The sequence below is a fragment of the Solanum dulcamara genome, chromosome 11 (assembly GCF_947179165.1).
Source record: "Solanum dulcamara chromosome 11, daSolDulc1.2, whole genome shotgun sequence".
NCBI classification, from domain to species: Eukaryota; Viridiplantae; Streptophyta; class Magnoliopsida; order Solanales; family Solanaceae; genus Solanum; species Solanum dulcamara.
In genome coordinates, this window is record NC_077247.1 from 60,688,113 (window position 1) to 60,711,360 (window position 23,248).

The following is a 23,248-nucleotide window of genomic DNA, read 5'->3' on the forward strand; positions in this document are numbered from 1 at the left end:
CCACAAGAAGTGTGACAGATGTTGACTGCTTGTGAATCAGATTTAAGTTCCTACTTTAACCAAAACATATAACTTCATGCTCAGAGTTGGGTTTAACTCTAATGAATGTTGTAAAATTTAGTGCAATGGAATTTGTGGTAAATGGCAATTTTATCAAGTTTCATAGAATCGTTGTGTGATAAAAATCTAAACAAAGATCGTAACTTACCTGGTAAATGATCCTGAGGCTTAAGAATGAATGTTGCAGATCCAACCCCAATTTTGAATTTGGTCAGCATAGTTGTGTAGTAATTGGTAACCAATTTCAGGCATGATCTGCAAAAGCATGGTCAAAGACTCAAAATCAATGTTACTTATTATCAAAATAAACGTACCAATTCTTGCTCAGAATCGGGATAGGTTGTTGTCCTCATTTTTTCCAATAAGACCTGATAATTCAATAAGTTACAGACTCCAAGTTGAAATGACACTTCAATGAATTTTTAGACAATCATTACCTTCTCACTCAGTTCTTCCAAACAAATCCGCTCATCTGCAGCATGCTATAGAACATGACAATGACTGTAATGTTCAACGAAGATAAATGCCATTAATTAAAAAAAAAGTTCATAATCCTTGACTATGTAAAAATGGACGCACATTTATTATGACATGGACCTAAGTTTATATACAAGAATATACTCCACCAGACGCTCACAAAGTGATGAAGCAAAAGATAATTCACCCTATATCACTCTTGCAATACAAGAGACGAAGACATTAATTGTTGAAGTATTATTTGTGCGGTTATAAGAATGAGAGAACATTCTGAAGGCAACAATTAGTTGGCTGCTATATTGATCTAATTCCCATGTACCTGTTCCATTCTATCCCTATCGAAGTTATTGTTCCAAAACAAATGAAAACAAAGACTCAGGAGTAAAGAAAAATATCTTATATCACTTTTGGTTCTAATTCCCTATTCTTTCTCTTTTTCTTTCTTATGTGGGGGGCATCATGGTAGCTCAAAATACAATAATTAAATTCAGGACCCGATTCACTGATGGGGGTGTACTATTGATTATCCATCTGTCCCAGCAAGCTGTGGGTTGCAAATACATTATTCAGAGAACATGGCACGGCATTTAAGCAAGATTCCATGAGAAAGATTAGAGTTAATGAAGGAGTAAAATATGAGAGCTAGTTAGTGTCAACGGACTAACCTGTTGAAGAAATTCTATTAGATCCACATCAGTTAAATTCACACTTGGCCTAAAGAGAGAAACATCAGGTCGTGTGAGTTACTAACATATTTGATTGAGATAATATCAAAAAAGAGACCTAACCCTCCCAAGAAATTTGATAACATTACCTTTCATCAGAGAATACACCATCACCACAACTTGTGGTGGAAGATTGATCATATTGATGGGATGACTGCTGTGGAAGCTCCGAACAGATAGCTTCTGCAGAATGATGCAGTCTCCTTACTGCTCTAATTTCTGCATGATGGAAAAAAATATTAATTAGTTGCACACATTTTCGGTGATCATTGATTATTAACACAAACAAGCACTCAAGGACAAGTCTTTATATTGTTATTTCCTGGTGCCTTTCTTGAAGTCTCACTTTTGGCAAAGAACTTCTTCTTGCCTCGGGTAAAATGAAGAAGCTGAATGGCTTCTTCTACTCTTCTTCTACCTTATAAGCTCATCTGTTTTCCTCGATTTCCAGCATCAATCCATTTATGCAGTCCTCATCCACCCTAGAGGAGAGCATAGCTCGTGGTATCAAATAATTCTTAAGATTCTCTTCACCATGAGAATGCATGTGTCAAATCATCTCCATCATAATAGAATTAAGGAGGACCTGAACTATAAACATCACATGCATCAAGTCCCCCTATACTGCCCAAATCTCCTCTTCTAGAAAGAGCATAAAAATTGAGATCAAACTTTGAAGGATTTGAATAACAAGCAGTCCTCTTTTTCCAAATTATTTATGGCAGGGACCAAGAGATTATGTTCACCATGTTTCCAAAATTGTATGCGACAACAACTTCATGTTTAACAGAAGTTTCAATCCCATTTTCAGAGATGTAAGGATTAAATTCTTGAAAACTGGTCCCGAGAAAAGGATCTGGTGGCAGAGGAGCTAGTTCTGGACTAAAATATAGCAGGCCAGAACCATAATTTTCAGTCTGTTTATTGAAATCCATAAGATGATCGTCTTCATCCAGAATGTCCTTGGATAATGAAGATTTTTCTGTATCTCCTGTCAAATTTTGACTCCGCAATGCCTTGCTCTGAGTTTTGCACCAGGAGACGTTCTTAAAATATATTTCCTTGACCTTGCCTCTAGGACACCTTTGTCTGAAGACCTGGTTAACATCGTCAGCTACTTCAAATTCAAAACTATAATCATCTTCAAGGCGATTTCGTTTATTTCTGTAGTTACTTTTTTCAAACTCAATATCTTCATCACTAGCAAAAGATGATCCATCATCATGTATCAGGCTTCTGTGCTCCGCATAAATGGTTTCCTTGTCTCATGCATCACATTTCAACTGTCATCATCAAGTTCAAGACCCCCGAAATGAGGCATCCTCCATTGATCTGCCAGCTGCAATAGACTCATCCTCCCATCCTGAACCTAACAGGCAATCTGATTTATAACTGAAGCTAGCTGAAGTACTGAATTTGTTAACAAGTTTCATTTTCACACTTGGCCTGAAGAGAGAAACATCAGGTTTTGTAAGTTACTAACATATTTGAGATGATATCCGAAAGAGACCTAACCCTCCCAAGAAATTTGATAACATTACCTTGCATCAGAGAATACACCGTCACCACAACTTTGGGTGGAAGATTGATCAAACTGATGGGACGACTGCTGTGGAAGCTCTGAGCATACTTTTGCAGAATGCTGCAGTCTCCTTACAGCTCTAGTTTCTGCACGGTGGCAAAGAACATTAATTAGTTGCACACATTTTCTGACATCGTTGATTATTAACACAAACAAGCACTCAAGGACAAATTACCTGGCATTGGATGAAAGGGGTTGCACAGAGCTTCTGGATTTCCAGTTTACACCAACTGTGCAATGAGCAAGAGATCCATCAATTGACCGACTTGAACTTTCAATCTGACAAGAGGACTTTTCAGAAGCACTTCCCCACAGAATATTCTGCGAAGATCGAATCTCTCTCCGGATAGTGCACTCTCCAGTCAGTATCTTTGGCTGCAGGGAAGGAAGCTCAAGTGTAGCTTTGCAACACTGGGCCCTGCACCTCTTTTTCTTGATCTCATAATTCTCAGGTATATCTGAAAAGAGGAGCAGGGAATGGGATAGCAATAGATGAGAGGAAACTTCAACAACTATATTCTTAAGAGAAAAGAAAGCAAAAAAAACTACACGATGTCATTGCACTGAAATGCTTTGCACCATCTGATGCATAAGTAACTCTCTCCCGATAACGAAACCTTCCACAGTTTGTTTCCTCCCCCCCTCCACCCTTTTCTTCTAGGGAGGTAGGTGGGGAACTACAGCCTCCAGAGAAGGGAATGTGGAGTGGACAAAACCACATGTACATATAACATCAAACAAAATGAATCCTAAGTTATGTTGCATAAAAATGTTGATATCTCAATTGCTCTCACCGGCAGAGTTACTTTCAATCCAGAGATTCATGACAGTATCCTCAATAAAGAGAAAAACCACACAAACACACACACACCGCCTTTTTTTCCTTTTTTGTGGCGATAAGTCAAACCACTCCTCTCTTAACCTACATATGGTACACAAAGTAGAAATTCTGAGCAGGTGATGACCAGCACTTTTAACAAATGACATGGCATTGAAGTCAATAGCTTCATATCTAGTTCATAGCAAAATGTCCACAGAATCAGACAATGTAATCAATGTAAGCAGTTGAAACAAAATTCAGTAATCTCTCAGTTTGATGTAGTCCATGGTCTGCAGTCGAAAACTAAGACGAACCAAACACAGTCCTCTAGTTACGTGTCCTTCTATTTCCTCCATTCATCAAAGAAAAATAAGATTTTATCACTTCCTCAGAGCCTATTCTAGCTTTTCCTTAATCCCCCCTCATTCTAGTTAATGATTTATACTATTTATTCGAACATTAGAGTAGTGTTAACAGTTTAAATGAAGTTACTTCCTCTAAGATCCAAGTCACTAATATATATTTCTCGCTTTTATTTCTTCAAAGAAGAGAAGATACTAACTCAGTAAACTCTAACCTGAAGGAGGTAAGTTGATACATTTTGAAACAAAGGATACATAAAAAGTATCCTCGAAAGCTCTTGAGTCTGTAGAATAACAGTGTTAGCATATTTAATAGGTCAAAGTTGCGTTTCCAACCCCCACAGCTGAAGATCAACCTAAATTTTTTGGTAGGACTCAATTTTTTATGAATAACAGAATTTTTTTTGTGTGAATTGGATGGCCCAGACAGACCTACAAGTTTGAAACTCCAGAGAATATAAGCCACCCCTCTACCCTGATCCCACTCAAAAATCAAAATACAGCTGGATGTCACATTCTCCTAAAGATAGCGAGGTCCCAAGAAGATTGATGTAGCAAATATCTAGATTTATGAAAATTGGTGTAAATTTGGAAAACAAGACAGCAAAAATCCATTTAAAGGGAAGCAGAAATGACCGGGTAAGCAAAAACCAGGAGTCTAAATTCAAACATGAAGAGTTGTCAGTCTTAGAAGCAGCAAACACATTGTAATGAGAAATACAATACTACAATCAGTACAACAAATATGTATGACATGTCCTTGTTAACATTGGTCTGTTTGGTTTTGCAACCAAAAGAAGCTAGAAACGTGGTTTTGCATTGTTCTCCGGGAACAGCTGTAATGAAAGGGCCTTATAACTGTTAGGGGGTCCTTTTAAACATATTGAAATCCTATATGATTAGTAATAAATAGTAATGTTTAGCCAGTTTTAACCTATTAATTTCACCCACATTGAAGTTTCAAAAAAATGATTACGTGTCTTGAAATATATTTTTACAGAGAACAACCCAAACCAATTATCACAAAACAAAACCTAACACATACTCAATTCTACAAAAGTAAAACCAAAGACTCGCATTCGTTTCCCAACCCCCCAAAAAAATTAAATCATAAATGCAACAAAAAATCACACCTTAAATTCCACAGAGGTCTTTGAAGGCTCCAAAGTCAAATCATATAAAGATCTTGGGCAGTTTAGGTTCAACAAGAACAGTGGATATAATATCTGAGATCTGTTTCCCTGCTTAATGTCAGAAGCACTGTCAAAACACATAGCTATGTTATTAAGTAATTTATCGAAACACATAGCTATGTTATTAAGTAATTTATGTAGTGGTCCATTGGAAACAAATCTTGAATTGATATCTGCATTAAGAAGGTCAAGGAAAACAAAAACACTGTAAAAAAACAAGCATTCGATATAGTAAATGTTAACCAAAGATTAGTTTTTTGTTTCTTTTGTCAGGACAACATACTGATATAAGTGAATATAGAAATACTGAAGGACCTACAAATTAAACACTGGTTGTTAGGGAAACAGAGAAAAGAAAAGATGACTTATCACATCTCTTTATCCATCAATTTGGGCCAGTATACCTTCACTGTGTAAACATCAGGACCTGAGAAGTATCCTTAAAGCTTGAATGCACCAACGCTTGCATTCAATTTGTTAAGGGAACTCAGATGAATCTCAAACCCACTGGACAACAGTGGCAAGGAGAAGGAGAAGCACGTGTGCAAAGCAGGTCATCCTCACTGCATGCAAATGAACAAAATCTAAGAAATCGGAGAGGAAATATCCTTAAGTTAGCTAGTGTATCAAAGACGGACCTTTCAATATAAACAGTTTTGAAGGAGACACTGGGATGTGTTCAAGATTATACATACTAACCAAAAAGTACAATGACATCAGAGTACATCTTTAGAAGTAAAGTATGTAAATCAATATTTTTTACTTGTTTGATTTTGAGAAAACTAGAAGTGCTTGGAATGCATTTGCTTCCTTCGAAAAAGGTTGGTTGTAAAATACATCATGAAGAAATGACTGCAAAAAGAAAAATCCCAACAAATTTCCTTATTAGCAAACAACAGTCAACTCATGTATCAAGGTAGGCTTATACAGAATTACCTGTTTTACCAACGTCTTCTCTACAGTCATCAATTCCAAGGTACAAACACTTGCCATCCTGTAAACAATGGCAAGAACAAAGACCAGGTTTGTAGTTTTATACCTATCCTAATGCATACTACCAACTAAAACTCAAAAGAACTTTACCGTCAAAACCTCAGGATATCCATTTGGCCTCCCATGAGTTTTAGAATTTCCAAAAAGAAACGTCAGAAATAGAGCTCAGAGCCTCTCCTTTAAAGCCAAAGCTTGCTACGAAAGTATGCATATCACATGAATGGTTGTATTTTGATGTCGCTGGTGTAAAGCAAGCATACAAAACCATAGTTAAAATGACCAGACAAAAAGGAAGCACAACAGAAGATGAAGCACCAAAACAAAAAAGTGGGAGGGGGATACATATAAATATATTGCAAATGAAGCACCAGGATTGAGATGTACATGTACATGAACATCTTATATAATAAAAACAAAAAGAAAATGTAACCATCACGATAACAGTTTTCCCAATTACAAGTAAACCACAAACTAATAAATAAAAGAACATCTGTAAAAAGATGTTAATGCTTCTTTTGAAGCAAATCTTGAATTGACATCTGCATTATGAAGGTCAAGGAAAACAAATACACTGTTAAAAACAAGCATCCGATATAGTAAATGCTAACCAAAGATTAGGTTTCCGTTTTCTTTGTTCTGGAAAATATACTGAAATAAGTGGAATCTAGGACCTGCAAATTAAACAGTGGTTTTTCGGGAAAAAAGTGTAGAAAAGATAACTTATCACATCTCTTATCCATCAATTTGGGGCTGTATACCTTCACTGTCTAAACATCGTACCTGAGATGTATCCAGAGAGCTTGAATGAACCATCGATTGCATTCAATTTATTAAAGGAACTCAGATGAATCCCAAACCCATTGGACTAACGACAATGGGGAAGGAGAAGCACGTGTGCAAAGCAGGTCATCCTCACTGCATACAAATGAACAAAATCTAAGAACCAGACAGGAAATATCCTAAGTTAGCTGGTATAACAGAGACGGACCTTTCAATATCAACAATTTTGAAGGAGACACTGGGATGCACAAGGGTGATTCTTAGCAGAGACTCTTTCAGAGAATGTGAGACCCTCTTTGGGCTTCCAGATTATATATGCAAACCAAAAGATCAAACAGGACAGAGTACAGATCACGAAGTAAACTGCGTAAATCAATATTTTACATTTGTTTGAATTGTGAGAAAACTAGAAGTACTTGGAATCCATTTGCTTCCTTCGAAAACTGGTTGGTTGTAAAACACATCACGAACAATGAATGCAAAAAGAAAACAGCAAGTCAACTCTCATGTGTCAGGTAGGCTTATACAGAATTACCTGTTGTGCCAACATCTTGTCTACAATCATCAATTCCAAGGTACAAACACTTGCCGTCCCGTAAACAATGGCAAGAACAAAGACCAAGATAGTAGTTTTTTTCACCTATCCTAATGGATACTACCAACTGAATCTCAAAAGAACTTTACCTTCAAAACCTTACGAATTCATTTGGCCTCCAGTGAGTTTAGTAGCAATTTCCAACAAAGAAAAGTCAGAAATATAGCTCAGAGCCTCTCGTTTGAAGCCAAAACTTGCTGGAAAATCATGCATATCATTTAAATGTCTGTATTTTGATGTCGCTGGTGTAAATGAAGCATACGATAACATAGTTAGAATGGCCAGACAAAAAGGAAATAGAACAGAAGATGAAAGAAACAGGCGCATATACTGTCTCCATAAACTGGGCTAAAAGTCCTATGCGCTAATGTGTATGTTCCAGCTCAACTTCAGTACAACACTTTGAAAAAAGATTACCATATATTTCTCACATCAGCACCAGTCCATCAGTCCATCTCGTGAAACACCAGATCCTTCAAAAGAAAGTAAAACTTCAGATGATGAAGTAAAATAATAAACTGAGTAGAACTTTCTGCACATCAAATGCATTACATCAATGTCAAAGAAACTAATACTCACCATTGTCATCCACCTCAACATAGCAGGTCCCACTGCCTATAGCAACATATACCTGGTGGAAACTGGGTAAAGTTCAAACTAGGACTACACTACTTATAAGATAACAAACATAAAAAAGAAGAGTCCTATAAGGAAGTAAATCTCATGGAAAAAAGAAACAGAGTTGCGATATAAGAATATTCATTTGGAAAAAAAAAACCACTTACAATACTAGAATGGAGCATCATAATAAGAGGAGAAAAGGTATATCAATTTTCATATAAAGCATATGCCCTCGTCATTAGAAGTAGCAAACAAAGGAACACAAAATTCATTGAAGAGCCTCACCGATCACTGCCTTTTGTGCAACTAATCTGAGCGATTAAAATTGCATAACAGCACGCCTTGCCATATTCTCAGCAGCCCACTTCTATTGATTCTCAAAACATTAACAAAATCAGAAATAAAAATATAATTCCCCATTCTCTTACATGGCACAGTTTTCAACTTTTATGAAACAATAAAAATCAAAAGTCTAGACCATGTAAAAGAAACTAAGCAGTGAGGGTGTTTACGAAAGTCTGTCCAATTAAGTATCTTCATTCATATACTACAAATCACAACTTTTTTTGATTAAACTACTTAATTCTTTTAGAGTTGTGTCAGTGGGCCTTCAAGAAGAACTCCACATCTTTCCATTCAATACCTAGTAAAGTCATAAAGAATATTGAAACTTTGAAAGGGTAAATGAGTACCTTGGTGGCACCAGTATCGAGGCTATTGAAACCAACTCCTCAACAACCCAAAATTGTACAAGATAATCCCTGACTGAATTGAACTCCAAATAGCCTCAGGCATTCCCTTAATGCTCGCCGAACTCCAAATAGCCTTAGGCATTCGCTTTATGATTCCCATCTCCCTAAAAAAGTAAAACAAATTCTTGAACATCCTTAACATACAACATAAATTTTTTTCTAAAATACTTTTTGAATTTCCTTGATATGTTCAGCAAAAAGCCAACAAGTTCTTAAACTTTTCTTTTAAAAGTTTGCATGCAAATTTTGAAGAATACCAAGATAATGGGAAGAGCAGTAGTATTAATTGAGCAGCGAGAACGGACATCGTCAATACAAGTATGACCGAATTTCTCCCTAAAGAACTAGAAAACAAATCCCTTAAATATGCTGCGAAAATACCAATTTATTCTTAAAACTAGAATTTCTTTGATTTCCTTAAAATATGCGTTTAAGAATAGCAATCGCTTAATGTTCTAGATTTTTTCTTAAAAAGAATGCATGCAAGAATTCCAAGATTTCTTGAATTTCCTTAATACATTCTTAAGGAAATGCCAATACATTCTAGAAAGCTACAATTTCTTTGATAATCGAGTTTTCGTATCCAAGATAATCGATTTTTCTAATTTTCCTTCCAAGATAATGGGAAGAGCAGTAGCATTACTTGAGTCTTGAGCAGATTGATCGCCGGGAAAATTGTTTTAGGGTTTAGGGTTTTAATCGGACATCGTCACAGGTAGAGTACTCTAAGATGCGCCTGTAGCATATATGATAAGCGGGGCAAAATAGGGGCTCTGTGTATTTGGTGGTGGTGAGTTCTAAAATGCACAAGTGGGGTCTCTTTTTATAGTTTCGAACCAGTTAATGCACGCGGAAAAAATAAGTTAATACACGCTGAAAAAAACTCGTTAATACAAAATATATTATTTTTTTGTAAATTTTTATTTTAGTAGTTATTTATTTTTTAATAAAAAGAGCCTATTCCATTGATAATCTGAAATTTGTTATCATCGTATATAACTCAAATTACTTAATTGTGCAATTTTCATAGGTTGATTATGGTTTGAAATCATAATCTTAAGTTATAAGATTATAAATTAATATTTAATACATTACTGGATAGATTTCTTAAAACTTAAAGATAGAACTTAATCCAAAGTAACTGTATTTCAAATTAGCAGTTGAACTGTACATTCAGCTCTTGTGACAGTAATCTTCATTCAAAATATTTAGTATTGTTTTATTTAACTTAAACTAGTAAAATATTCAATGCTTCACACAACAACAAATTAAATATTTTTTGTATTCTTGAGTATTACAATCATTTTAAATATTATGTATTATATATTATAATTAGTCACTTTTTAAATCGCAATTGTTCATAATTCTAAAACACACAGAGTCATAAAGTACAAAAAAAAAATATGTTCATAAATCAGACATGAAAAAAATCAAAGAAAGCACTATGTTCATAGAAACAGATTTCTTACAATGAGAATAAAATTAAAAGTTTTGTACTCATATATTTTGATTCCAAATTTTATACTCTAACGACTTTATCGAAGGGAAATTATTTAAATAAAATTAAAAGTTTTGTACTCATATATTTTGATTCCAAATTTTATACTCTAACGACTTTATCGAAGGGAAATTATTTAAATAAAATTAAAAGTTTTGTACTCATATATTTTGATTCCAAATTTTATACTCTAACGACTTTATTGAAGGAAAATTGTTTAATATTTTAGAATTTGAAATTTATAAAATTGTAGATTCTCAATTTCTTTTGATTTTTTATATTTTGAAATAGATAGATTTTATTATTTTGTTTGTTTTATTTTACTTAAAGATATTCGCGTAATAAGATCAAATCTCTTATTTTTCTTTTGTATGAAAAATAAAATTAAAACAATTCACGCTAATTGCCGTTAACCGCTAAAGAAGAAAATGTAATATTTAAATATTAGCAATAATATTATGCTTCATTTTATCCTCCGTCGACTAAAATCATGAATTATATCTTATTTTCTCATTAATTTTATTTTGAATCGTTGATGTTAGAGTTCTTTTCATAAGAGTAATTTGAAGAAAAAATAACGGAGAAAGAGAAACAATTGAAAAAATCGATTAAAAATTAATTTCATGGAAGCATGAGTTTCGTCAATATAAACCTAAGTTATTTATATAAAAAATAGACAGAGATCAAATTTGATAAGTTTTTGAATACTTAAAAGACTAAAATCACTAATTGTATTGTTAAAGAACTAAAAATGATAATTATATAATAAAAAACGTAAAAATGATAATTATATAATTAACAACCAAATTGAATAATGTCTTAAATAATTAACAAATTAAATCTAATAATTATATATAGTTAAGGACATATTTTAGACATACTATAAATAGTTGAAAACCTTTATATAATTTGTGTCTTGGCCTCTTTGCTGTCAAAGCGCTTTACTTTCTTCCAAGAAAACAAGAATCACTGCTAAAACCCCTTTTTGGATGCAGCAGTTATCGGTCGTGCTTTACAGTTAACTACTTCATCTCTCTCTGTATTTATCTATTTTACAACATTGCTACTTTGTTTCATATATATTAAATGGGGTCTTACAAGAAAAAGAAAAAAAAACAACTGAAATTGGGTTTTGCAAGAAAAAGAAAGAAAATAATAATTTGAAATTGGGTATTGCAAGAAAAAGAAGAAAAATGAAATGGGGTTTTGCAGAATGTGAAATAAAAATGGTTTGATAGGCTTAGAATGTTTCTTGTTTGACTTATATGCCGTGATCATGCAATGGGGTTTTGCAGAATATGAGAGAAATGGAAACTGACGACGATGGTGAAGCCATTCTTCTTGAAAAGAGACTTATAGACGTCATCTTTTCTTGGTCTTTTAAGGATGTCCTTAATAAAGACCTTTACAAGGACAAGGTTTGTTTTACTGCTATTTTTTCCTTTGTGTAATTTTGTCAGTGTTTTGTTTTTGTATCTCTATCTTAAGTATATTCTAGTAGTATGATCTTGAGTTATTGTGTAGGTGAAGAACATCCCTTCGACATTTCAGTCCATCGCTTTGTATATGAAGTCATTCGTCTTTTCTCTTATAGAGGAAACACATGCTGATTTGTCTTCTAGCTTTGATAAAGTGGCAAATGAATCTATACGCAAAATATTGTCTATTGAGGAAGTGGAGAGTAAAAAGCCATCTGATAAATGCTTATACATTATTGAGATGGAAAGGAAAGAGAGTAGTGGTGATGACAGAGCATTTGAACATGAGATGGGGGATCTCTTTGCCATAACCGATGTAAGACCAACATGTGTCGATGATCTAAACAGACCCACAATGTCCTACACTACTGCTCTGGTTCAACGAGTGACAATTGAGAAAGATTATATCAAGATCCAGGTCTTCTCATCGAGACCCTTCTTGGTGGAACAGGACATTAGGGAAAGTTATATGAAGGAATTTTTGTTCTTAATCTCTCTTATAAATACGACGACAGATACACACATTTGGAGTTCATTGAGCTTGGGGCTGGAAAGGTAGAACTCCAAAGTTATTCAGAAAATACTGGAGCCTGATTTTTATGTGACTGTAAGCTTCATACCTTTTTCATTTGTTATTCTGCTCAAACAGTCTTACCAGAATGATACATCTTCACATTTCCTTATGAATTTTCACGTCACTACTAGATGACCTTCTATCACCAAATTCTTCAAGTTGTTACTTGTATTTCATAACATGAAATATTTGACTTCTTCTATTGCTTTTGTAGGGTAAAGAAAAGTGTAATGTCTGTTTGCAAGGGGAAGTGTATAGAGTTTGCAGATCAAAGATCCTTGCATCTAATTGGTTAATCAATCTTGATGATTCCCAACAAGAAGTAGTTCTGAATTGTCACGCGACAAAGTATTGCCATCATGAGAACATGACTAAGCTAATCTGGGGTCCTCCTGGAACAGGGAAAACAAAGACAGTTGATGCATTGTTGTTTTCACTTCAGAGTCTCAATTGTAGAACAGTAACTTGTGCTCCAACTAATATTGCAGTCTTAGAAGTATCTAGATGAGCCTTGAAGCTTGTGCTGGAATCATGTGAATTTTTGACTTATGGTTTAGGAGATATAGTTTTGTTCGGAAACAGAAAACGAATGAATATTGACAGCCAAGATGAACTACTTTATATTTTTCTTGATTATCGTGCTGAAGTTCTAGCAAGGTGCTTTACTCCTGCATCTGGCTGGAAATACTTGTTGCAGTATATGATAGCATTACTTGAAGACACTGAACAGTTGTACCAGCTCTATTCCATAAATGGTCAATCAGAAGATGCTGATGCCGAACTTTATCAGAAATATGATAATAATGCTAATTATGATAGTGATTCAGGAAATGCAGTTTTTCGCAAAGAAAGCCCGAAAAACAAGGGGGACAAAACGCAGAGGTTGTATGCTCAAGGCGTCAAAGACGAGTGGAACAAGAGACTTGAGCAAGTAATTGCCAAAACAATAAAATTGAATGATGAAAGTCAACTTGGCGGAGGGTTTTGTCGGAACAAGAAACATTCAAGGTTTGTTTCGAGAAAGGGGAGTAATGATCCTCACCAAACTAAAGCAAGGTTAACTTTTGAGGACTTTGTGACAAGCAGATTAAATTTCTAATTGGAGGCTTTTACTTTCTATGTTGTTAACTTTGTCATGCACTTGCCAACTTCACTCCTGTCTGTGGTGGTGGCAAGAGGCATGATCAAAGCTGTAAACTTACTTCATTCACTTAGTAGTTTATTGCAAAGCGTTACCTTTAATGGAAGAAGTTTAAAAGAAGTCTTTGTTAGAAACATATTGTATGTTTAAGTTGTAAAAAAGGCCTTAATCCCTATAGTCCCTGCAACCAGCTCTCACAATTCATTAGCCATAGGGCATTTAATAAATAAATGTTCAAAAGTATCTTGAGAATCAGTATTGTAGCAGCAACAATTAGCAGAGTCAGAAACTTTCATCTTGATCAAAACCTCTCCAATATGAATTCTTTGAAACCAAATTCTCCATATCAGAAAGAAAATTCTGAAAGGAATATCCAACTCCCAAATTTTCATAATCCCAGACTATCAGACTGAGATAATATATGTTTATGTGTGTGTATGTATTTCGAGTATGGAGGTTTTTGTTATGCGCAAAGGTGATAGAAGAGAGTCAGAGACTCTTGTTTGTGCTATCTATTTATTTATTTTTGTTGTTTGCACAGTAAATTGCAATGTTTTTTTTTGTCTTTTTTGGTTGTTGATATTGTTATTTTGCATTGAGATCAGATATTCTATACAAGGATTACCACAGACCATAAGTTTACAATTACTATTGACTCTGCCACCGGAGCTGTGAGTATCTCTTTCATTCATGTGTGTTACGTTAATTTAACTGGGGTTTAGTTCTTTGTGTTTATCTGTGTCATTGTGTGATTGAAGGTTGACTCGTTGAACTGCACTTTTTCTGTTAACTGCAATTCACTTTAGATAAAAAAAAATTGTATATCCTTGTATACATTGTGTTTGTGGTATCTGGATAGCATAATTATTGTGGGAAGTCGAGGTACTTGTTTATATTGGTATTGTTACTAGAAATTCACCTTTTGTTGGTGGCGTCTGTGTCTGCTGCATCTTTATCATCTTTTGAGTGTCCTCTCAACTTTGCCTCGCGCTAATTGCCCGATCTCTATGAGGAAATATACTTTTATGTAAACTATTAGTCCCTTTAGTTATAATTCATCTGCAACATAATGGCCAAAAAAGTTCGCTTAGATGCAATGTTATCAAAAGCAGAAAGCGCAAAAAGGCGCAAAGGGAGAAAAATTACAAATATATATATGTTTAGTCCAAGACTAATAATTTATTAGCATGAATGACAAATATATGAACACAGAAATTGAAAAATAATTACGATAAAGTGAACTATCAATTGTTTAGTGCATCTCTTCAGAAGAGGTTCATTAGATAGGAAAAATATGTCTTAGAACCTTGGTGACGACACTGAAGTGCACATTAACCGACGCGAAGCGCTCAACATGTTTTGAGGCTCGCTTCAGGGCTTAAGCACGCTTCAAGCGCACCTTTGATAACACTGCTTAGATGTAGTGAGATATTTTGTTCTGTGTTCTCCTTTTGAGCAATTACTTTGTTCTAGTAGGTTATTACTTCATCAAGACTGAAGAAGGGTGATTTGTTTTTGGCTGATGTCAACACTCAATTGAAGAACAAGAATGTTACTGCTGACATTAAAGTAGACACAAGCTCCAATGTGAGTTCTGCAATTCTCTCCTCTATTTCCCTGTTTATTTTGTCATCTCACTCTTGTATGGTGCTCTTCTGATTTTTTCTCTTCATCTTTAGTGGTTATTTGACAACACATATTTGTGAGCAGATAACCGTTTTCTGATTTATAATACCATGTTTATATTTGCAGCCTTCTTTACTAGTATTTACTTTTTGGGTAATTGTTTACCTTAATTTTCTTCTTCTTTCTCTTATACAATGAACTTAAATCTGATATAATTATGTAATCGATGTCAGCTTTTCACAACCATTACAATTGATGAAGCTGCTCCTGGGTTGAAGACAATTTTAAGCTTCAGAGTTCCTGACCAAAGGTCTGGAAAGGTAAACAACTATCATTTATTTGTCAAATAGTGACATTGCAAGAAGAAAACGTTTCAAATCAAATCACTGCTCACTGTTGCTTAAGTTTTGTATTGGTCATGATGCTTGACAAATCAGGAACGACAAGGGGGACTCTGAGTGCATCATACTACCACACACTCAGCCCCCTCAATACTGCTGTTGGCGCAGAGGTGGCCCATAGCTTCTCCACCAAAGAGAACACCATTACTGCTGGTACTCAGCATCAGTTGGATCAGCTGACTACTGTGAAGGCGAGTGTAAACAATTTTGGCAAGGCAACTGCACTGCTGTTGCTTTTAAGCCATAGGCTACTGATGGGTTTGGAGATATGAGGCACTAGTTCAATTGGAATTATGCTCGTTCTTTGGCGATTTTAGTGTTTGGACTGTATAAATAACTAGGCAGTTTCTAGAACCAGTATCTTCTTTTTCCAAGTTCATATATTCTTATTCATCCTCTTGCTAGAACCAATATCTTCTTTTTCTAAGTTAATGCATTCTTATTCACCCTCTTACGAAACTGGTCTGGTGTCGGAATTCAGGAAAAACACTTTCTCGATTTTATTTTATTTTATTTTATAAAACCTTCTCAAAAAAAATTCAGGAAAAACTGTAACATAACGTTTTAATTGTTTGACGTGTATGGAATTAGTGGATTCAATGGAGTGACTGACTGAAAAGTTATTACGAGAAAGTTTTCAATGACCAAAGCCCCTTTCCGGAAAATTTCAAGGATGGAAGCTCTTTTGTTTATCTATCATGTCATATATTTTTTATTATTTCTCCTAATAAAACTGAAATGGCATATGTACGTTACTGGTTTTAGCTTTTGGCACCAAATGGTTACATTGTTTCGTCCAAAGAAAAGAAAGGAAAATGATATACAGGAAAAGTTTGAGGAAAAGCCCAATATAGTCCCTTATATTTGGGTTAAGATTCAAAGTCATTCTTAAATTTTAACATGAAGTATTAATAGTCCCTCATGTTTGCAATATTGGTGAACTTTTGGTCCTCCCCAAACTTTTGTCTATTTTTTAACATTGATTTTGTCCACAATTTCATGTATGAAATATTCAATTTTGTCTTTTTATATATTTAATAGAAATAATAATTTAATATGAGAGAAGGTGAGAATTTTGTTCTGTTTAGTAAAAATATTATTGCAGCTATAATTCGAGAGGTTCATCACGTCAATTTCACGTGCAATAGTACAAAATTTTCTTTTCTTGCAACGTCACATGTCAATGTTTTCTTAGTTTAGCTCCAATAATATTCCTTTTGAAAAGGAAAATGTGTTTTTCTTCTCACCTTCTCTCACATGGAGTTATTATTACTACTAAATATATATAAAAAGATGTTTGATTATTCCATACATAAAATTGTGGACAAAATTAATTTTAAAAAATAGGCAAAATTTTTAGGGAAGACCAAAAGTGCATCAATATTGCAAAGATGAGGGACTATTAGCTCAAGGATGACTTTGAGTCTTAATCCAAATATAAGAGATTATTTTGGGCTTTTTCTCTGTCCAAAGAAAAGAAAGGAAAAAGATATACAAGAAAAGTCACTCCAAGGAGATGCAGGGTATCGATCCCTGTACCTCTCCCATGCTAAGCGAGCGGTCTACCGTCTGAACTACATCAACGTCAAATAGTTTTATTTAGTTATTTTTTGTTTCGTACTGCAAGCTTCCTCAAGAGTATACAAAATTCAGACCGTCCAGTGTCCAAGTGTCAGTTTTCAACAATCGAGCTCGACCAAAATCATCGAAATGTTAAGAAGATTAGTGTTCCAGGCTTCAACTCAGCGTCGTTCGCTGTTTGGTGCTTCCGCCTCACTCTCATGGTGTCGTCAACGTTCTTCTTCTCCTGCATCAACTTCCCAATCTCCTAACAGTACTTTTGTCGAACACTTGGAGGACAGCGAAGTTAGTCCCACGCCCCCTTCTGCAGCAATCTCCATTGACCGATCCGGCTTATATAATCCTCCTGGTACTTTCTCTTTCTACGTGCATAGTATTTCCAACTCTTTATCCTGCTGGATTCTTATTTTATGATGATTTGATAATTGCCTTGTAAACTGCAGAGCATTCACATGAACCTTCATCGGATTCCGAGCTTGTTAAACATCTTAAAAGCATTGTAAAGGTTTTAAATTTCCACCCTTCCGACTTGAGCATGTCTTGTGTGTGCATTTGCTTTCCGTGCTTTATTTCTGCCATTTTGGGTTGAATTTGGTAGCAGTTCTGCATAGTTTATGAATGTGGTATCGAGGTTTGATTTATTTGGAAAAGAGGTCAAACTTAGAGGCGACCATTCAAATGGTTGAATTGATGATAGCTAGGATGTAGAAGTTTTGTTACTTTTTCTAGACAATGATGTATCAATCAGGTTTAATCCTAGTTTGGTATATAGGTCACCGGGTTATTCAAATAAGTCGTGTTTTCCGTGGTTTTCCCATGTTACAACTTCCTCAGCGATCTTTTCTCATCCTGAAGTTGATCTCCTGTCCTCTACTGACCCACCCCAATCAGCATTACTATAGATTTCAACTCTCCCATGGCCATGATTAGTATTTTGGAAAAGAGGTCAAACTTAGAGGCGACCATTCAAATGGTTGAATTGATGATAGCTAGGATGTAGAAGTTTTGTTACTTTTTCTAGACAATGATGTATCAATCAGGTTTAATCCTAGTTTGGTATATAGGTCACCGGGTTATTCAAATAAGTCGTGTTTTCCGTGGTTTTCCCATGTTACAACTTCCTCAGCGATCTTTTCTCATCCTGAAGTTGATCTCCTGTCCTCTACTGACCCACCCCAGTCAGCATTACTATAGATTTCAACTCTCCCATGGCCATGATTAGTATTTTGGAAAAGAGGTCAAACTTAGAGGCGACCATTCAAATGGTTGAATTGATGATAGCTAGGATGTAGAAGTTTTGTTACTTTTTCTAGACAATGATGTATCAATCAGGTTTAATCCTAGTTTGGTATATATGAATCAATCAATAACTAGCGCCTTATTTCTTTACTAGTCTGCGTCAGCATATTGACCATATCCCTGATTCGTATGGGATAATTGCTGGTGAAACCTTTTCTTAGTGGATAAAAGTAAAAAAACTGTTATAATATTGGCCAAATATACATTGGTGAACTGAGAGTCTGCAGATATCTGTATCTTTTGTTTTACTCCTTATAGCGAGATTCAGTATCTCAAGTTGGTTAAGTTTTCAGTTCAGAGGCGGGCCCATCTCAGTTGCCGAATATATGGAGGAAGTCTTGACGAACCCAAAGGCAGGGTTCTATATTAATCGTGATGTGTTTGGCGCAGAAGGTGATTTTATTACCTCTCCTGAAGTAAGCCAGATGTTTGGAGAGGTAATTTTAATGATCTTTTGATTGGCTTACTAATAAATAAGTTACAATTCAAAAGATAATTAAAATATTATTATATAATGTTTAATTAGTTAGATTTATAATATTTAGATTTAAAGCAGGGGCAAAATCGTAATCCAACTTTGAAGATTGGAGCTTCACAATTTTAGTATAATATGATATAGTACTCTTAAACATACCATCAAATGCAGTTCCAACACAAATATTTCCTGAAATGTAATTTTTCACTCACTTGAAAACACAATGAAGTCTGCTTCAACTCCTAACAATGAGAGAACATTCTGAAGAACAATGCATCTCCCAACATAATTGCACCTATGAAAATAAACAAATAAATAGAATAGCAACATCAGCAATCAATCCATCAATTATGCTTCACTCCAAAATGAGATGGCTACTATTGATCCTCATTCCTCTGTATATGTTCCACTCTATCCATATTGAAGTTATCATTCCAACACAAATGAAAACAAAAACATCAGGAACAAAAAAAAATATCTTAAGTCACTTTTGGTTCTAATTTCTTGATCTTTCTCTTTTTCCTATGTGGGGGTGGGCGGAGGCAAGAGAGCATCAAGGGCTCCAAATTGATAAATTAAATATAACTTATTCCTGCAAGTCTTTTATTCAGGACCCAAGTCTCAATGGGGGTACTATTGATGATCCATCTGTATCAGTAAGTTGTGGGTTGCAAATACATTATTCAGAAAACATGACACGGCATTTAAGCAAGATTCCATGAGAAAGATTAGAGTTACATGAAGGAGAAAAATATGAGAGCTACTTAGAGTGATGAACTAACCCCTGGTAAATAAATTCTAACAAATCTACATCAGTTAGATTAGTACACAAAATACAGTGAATTTGTATTATCAAGAAAACAATCATTTTCTTATGAAACACGTGCAAGAGAATCTTGTTAGCTAGTGGAGTATTTCCTAAAACATGAATGATGTCATGAATAGTTTTCCAAATTAAGTAGGAAGCTATTCAAGGCCTTATAATTCAAAAAGAGAGAACCGCTAGAGCTGATGGTATTAGAACAAATAAGCTCTTCGCTTTTAAGTTACAATTCATGATTCTCTTGCTTTAATCAACCCAATTAAAACATAAAATGGACCTTAAGAAACAATGCGCACAAATGACACTTGAAAGGCTTAAACCCTCAAAAATCCTTCTTTCTTTCAACAAGACGGAGCACAGAACTGTTATTGATACCTCAGAATGGAATAACTAACCTGAGAAGAATTGCCTATCAAGCTGTGTTTTCCACATTTAAACAAGGATACATAAAAAAGTATCCACAAAAGCTCTTTAGTCTCTAGAATAGTGTCAAAAATCAACAGTGTTAGCATACTTAATAGGCAGTCTGATTTATAACCGAAGCACTGAATTTGTTATCCAGGAAATCATCTTCTATAGGCAAAACATTAGATGAAAGGGGGGTTGCGTAAAGTTTCTGTATTTCCAGTTGACACTGACTGCAATGAGCAAGAGAACCATCAATTTACCGACTTGAACTATCGATCTGGCAGAGGAATCTGGAATCGGCATCATGCTTTTCAGAAGCACTTCCCCCCAGAATATTCTGTGAAGATCGAGTCTCTCTCCTGATACTGCACTCTCCACTTAGTTTTTTGGCTGCGGGGAAGGAAGTTCAAGTGTCGCTTTGCAACTCTGGGCCCTGTAGCTCTTTCTGCGGATCTCATAATTCACAGGTATATCTGAAAAGAGGAGCAAGGAATGGGATAACAATAGATTAGGAGGAGGATACTTTAACAACTATATTCTTATCAACGTTTTCCAAAAGTAGCTTAAGAGAAAAGAAAGTGATAAAACTACACGATGGCACAACAGTGAAATGCTTTCATGTGTGTATGTATGTGCGAGTGTCTGAGTGTTGCTGCCACCAAAGGTAAGTGTTACATTTAGTAAATATTTATTTTTTGAATTTGTATATATGTACTGTGCTTCATATCCAGATTATCCTTCAATCTAATGATTGCACACTGGATATCTTCAGAGTGAAATTAGTAGGTAGCAAGCAGAACCAAATCAGGTATATTCACGAGAGCATTTAGACACTAGGATACGGCCGATCTAGTCGCTTTGCTGCACGTTCTAGGTTGATTTCATGCCGATGTAATCCATGCCATGCCTCGGAGGAACTCTTACTCCACGAACCTAACTTAGAAATCTGCTCATGCAAAGCACCCAAGTTGGCAAAAGAGGGACGAAAGTTAATAGCCCATGAGCACACTTACAAATGAAAAGATATTGCAGTCATTAATAATATGGAATTCCTCCCAAACATACCATCAAATGCAGTTCCAACGCAGATATTTCCTGAAATGCAATTTTCCATTCACTTGAAAACACAATGAAGTCTTCTTCAACTCCTCAACAATGAGATAACATTCTGAAGGAAACAATGCATCTCCAAACATAATTGCACCTAAGAAAATAAATAAATACAATAGCAACATCAGGAAACAATCTATCAATTATGCTTCGCCCCCAAAATTACTTGGCCTGCTTTATTGATCCTCATTCCTGTGTATACTAGAATGGAGCATCATACTAAGAGGAGAAAAGGTATATCAATTTTCATATAAAGCATATGCCCTCATCATCAGAAGTAGCAAACAAAGGAACATAAAATTCATTGAAGAGCCTCACCGATTACTGCCTTTTGTGCAACTAGTCCAAGCAATTAAAATTGCATAAAAGAACGACTTGCCATATTCTCAGCAGCCCACTTCTATTGATCCTCAAAACGTTAACAAAATCAGAAATAAAAATATAATTCCCCATTCTCTTACATGGCACAATTTTCAACTTTTATGAAAATATACAAATCAAAAAGTCTAGGCCATGTAAAAGAAACTAACCAGTGAGGGTGTTTACGGAAGTCTGTCCAATTGAGTCTCTTCATTCATATACTACAAATCACAACTTTTTTTAATTAAACTACTTAACTTTTTTAGAGTTGTGCGATTGGGGCCTTCAAGAACAACTCCACATCTTTCCATACCTAGTAAAGTCATAAAGAATATTGAAACTTTGAAAGGGTAAACGAGTACCTTGGTGGCACCAGCATCGAGGCTGTTGAAACCAACTCCTCAACAACCCAAAATTGTACAAGATAACCCCTTACCGAATTGAACTCCAAATAGCCTCAGGCATTCGCTTAATGGTCCCCGAACTCCAAATAGCCTTGGCATTCGCTTAGTGCTCCCCATCTCCCCATTTCAAGATTCTAAGAGAAAGATTAGAGTTAACTGAAGGAGAAAAATATGAGAGCTAGTCAGAGTCAATGAACTAACCCCTGGTAAATAATTTCTAACAAATCCACATCACTTAGATTAGTACACAAAATACTGTGAACCTGTATTATCAAGAAAACAGTCATTTTCTTATGAAACACGTGCAAGCGAATCTTGTTAGCTAGTGGAGTATTTCCTAAAACATGAATGATGTCATGAATAGTTTTCCTAATTAAGTAGGAAGCTATTCAAGGCCTTATAATTCAAAAAGAGAGAACCGCTAGCACTGATGGTATTAGAACAAAAAAGCTCTTCGCTTATAAGTTACAGTTCATGATTCTCTTGCTTTAATCAACCCAATTAAAATATAAAATGGACCTTAAGAAACAATGCGCACAAATGACACTTGAAAGGCTTAAAACCTCAAAAATCCTTCTTTCTTTCAACAAGACAGAGCACAAAACTGTTATTGATACCTCAGAATGGAATAACTAACCTGAGAAGAATTGCCTGTCATGTTGTGTTTTCCACATTTAGACAGGCATATATCCTTCAGAAGGAGGAATACGAATGTTGAAGAGAATAAGCTACAAAGTGTAGAAAGGTTGTAGGTGAGCAACTAATCCTGTATTAACAACTACAATCAGTACTACAATACCTTTCCCTTCTACGACTGAGTTGCAAATGGTTTACATGAACTTGACTCTTTGAGTGTATAATATGACAGAGACTAGTATTAGAGAATGTTCCACAAGAAGTGTGACAGATGTTGACTGCTTGTGAATCAGATTTAAGTTCCTACTTTAACCAAAACATATAACTTCATGCTCAGAGTTGGGTTTAACTCTAATGAATGTTGCAAAATTTAGTGCAATGGAATTTGTGGTAAATGGCAATTTTATCAAGTTTCATAGACTCGTTGTGTGATAAAAATCTAAACAAAGATCGTAACTTACCTGATAAATGATC

The 23,248-nt window shown here is 35.1% G+C and overlaps 1 protein-coding gene, 2 long non-coding RNA genes and 2 pseudogenes across 3 annotated transcripts; 3 read left to right on the plus strand and 2 right to left on the minus strand.

Moving 5' to 3' along the window:
- Positions 1 to 228: 228 nt before the first annotated feature.
- LOC129872776 (uncharacterized) lies at positions 229 to 9,738 on the minus strand (annotated as a pseudogene).
- A 1,644-nt stretch (positions 9,739 to 11,382) lies between these two features.
- On the plus strand, positions 11,383 to 14,028 carry LOC129872125 (uncharacterized; annotated as a pseudogene).
- A 306-nt stretch (positions 14,029 to 14,334) lies between these two features.
- On the plus strand, positions 14,335 to 16,085 carry LOC129872139 (uncharacterized). Its single transcript, XR_008762467.1, has 3 exons — positions 14,335 to 15,238; positions 15,511 to 15,597; positions 15,715 to 16,085. It is a non-coding gene; the product is annotated as an uncharacterized LOC129872139 (long non-coding RNA).
- Positions 16,086 to 17,128: 1,043 nt separating this feature from the next.
- On the plus strand, positions 17,129 to 19,108 carry LOC129872129 (uncharacterized). Its single transcript, XM_055947021.1, has 3 exons — positions 17,129 to 17,608; positions 17,703 to 17,764; positions 18,852 to 19,108. The coding sequence occupies exons 1-3, from the start codon at positions 17,389 to 17,391 to the stop codon at positions 19,014 to 19,016; spliced, it is 447 nt and encodes a 148-aa protein (XP_055802996.1). The 5' UTR covers positions 17,129 to 17,388; the 3' UTR covers positions 19,017 to 19,108.
- A 22-nt stretch (positions 19,109 to 19,130) lies between these two features.
- On the minus strand, positions 19,131 to 20,524 carry LOC129872142 (uncharacterized). Its single transcript, XR_008762470.1, has 2 exons — positions 20,252 to 20,524; positions 19,131 to 19,328 (listed from the first exon to the last, which is right to left on the minus strand). It is a non-coding gene; the product is annotated as an uncharacterized LOC129872142 (long non-coding RNA).
- Between the last annotated feature and the right edge of the window lie 2,724 nt (positions 20,525 to 23,248).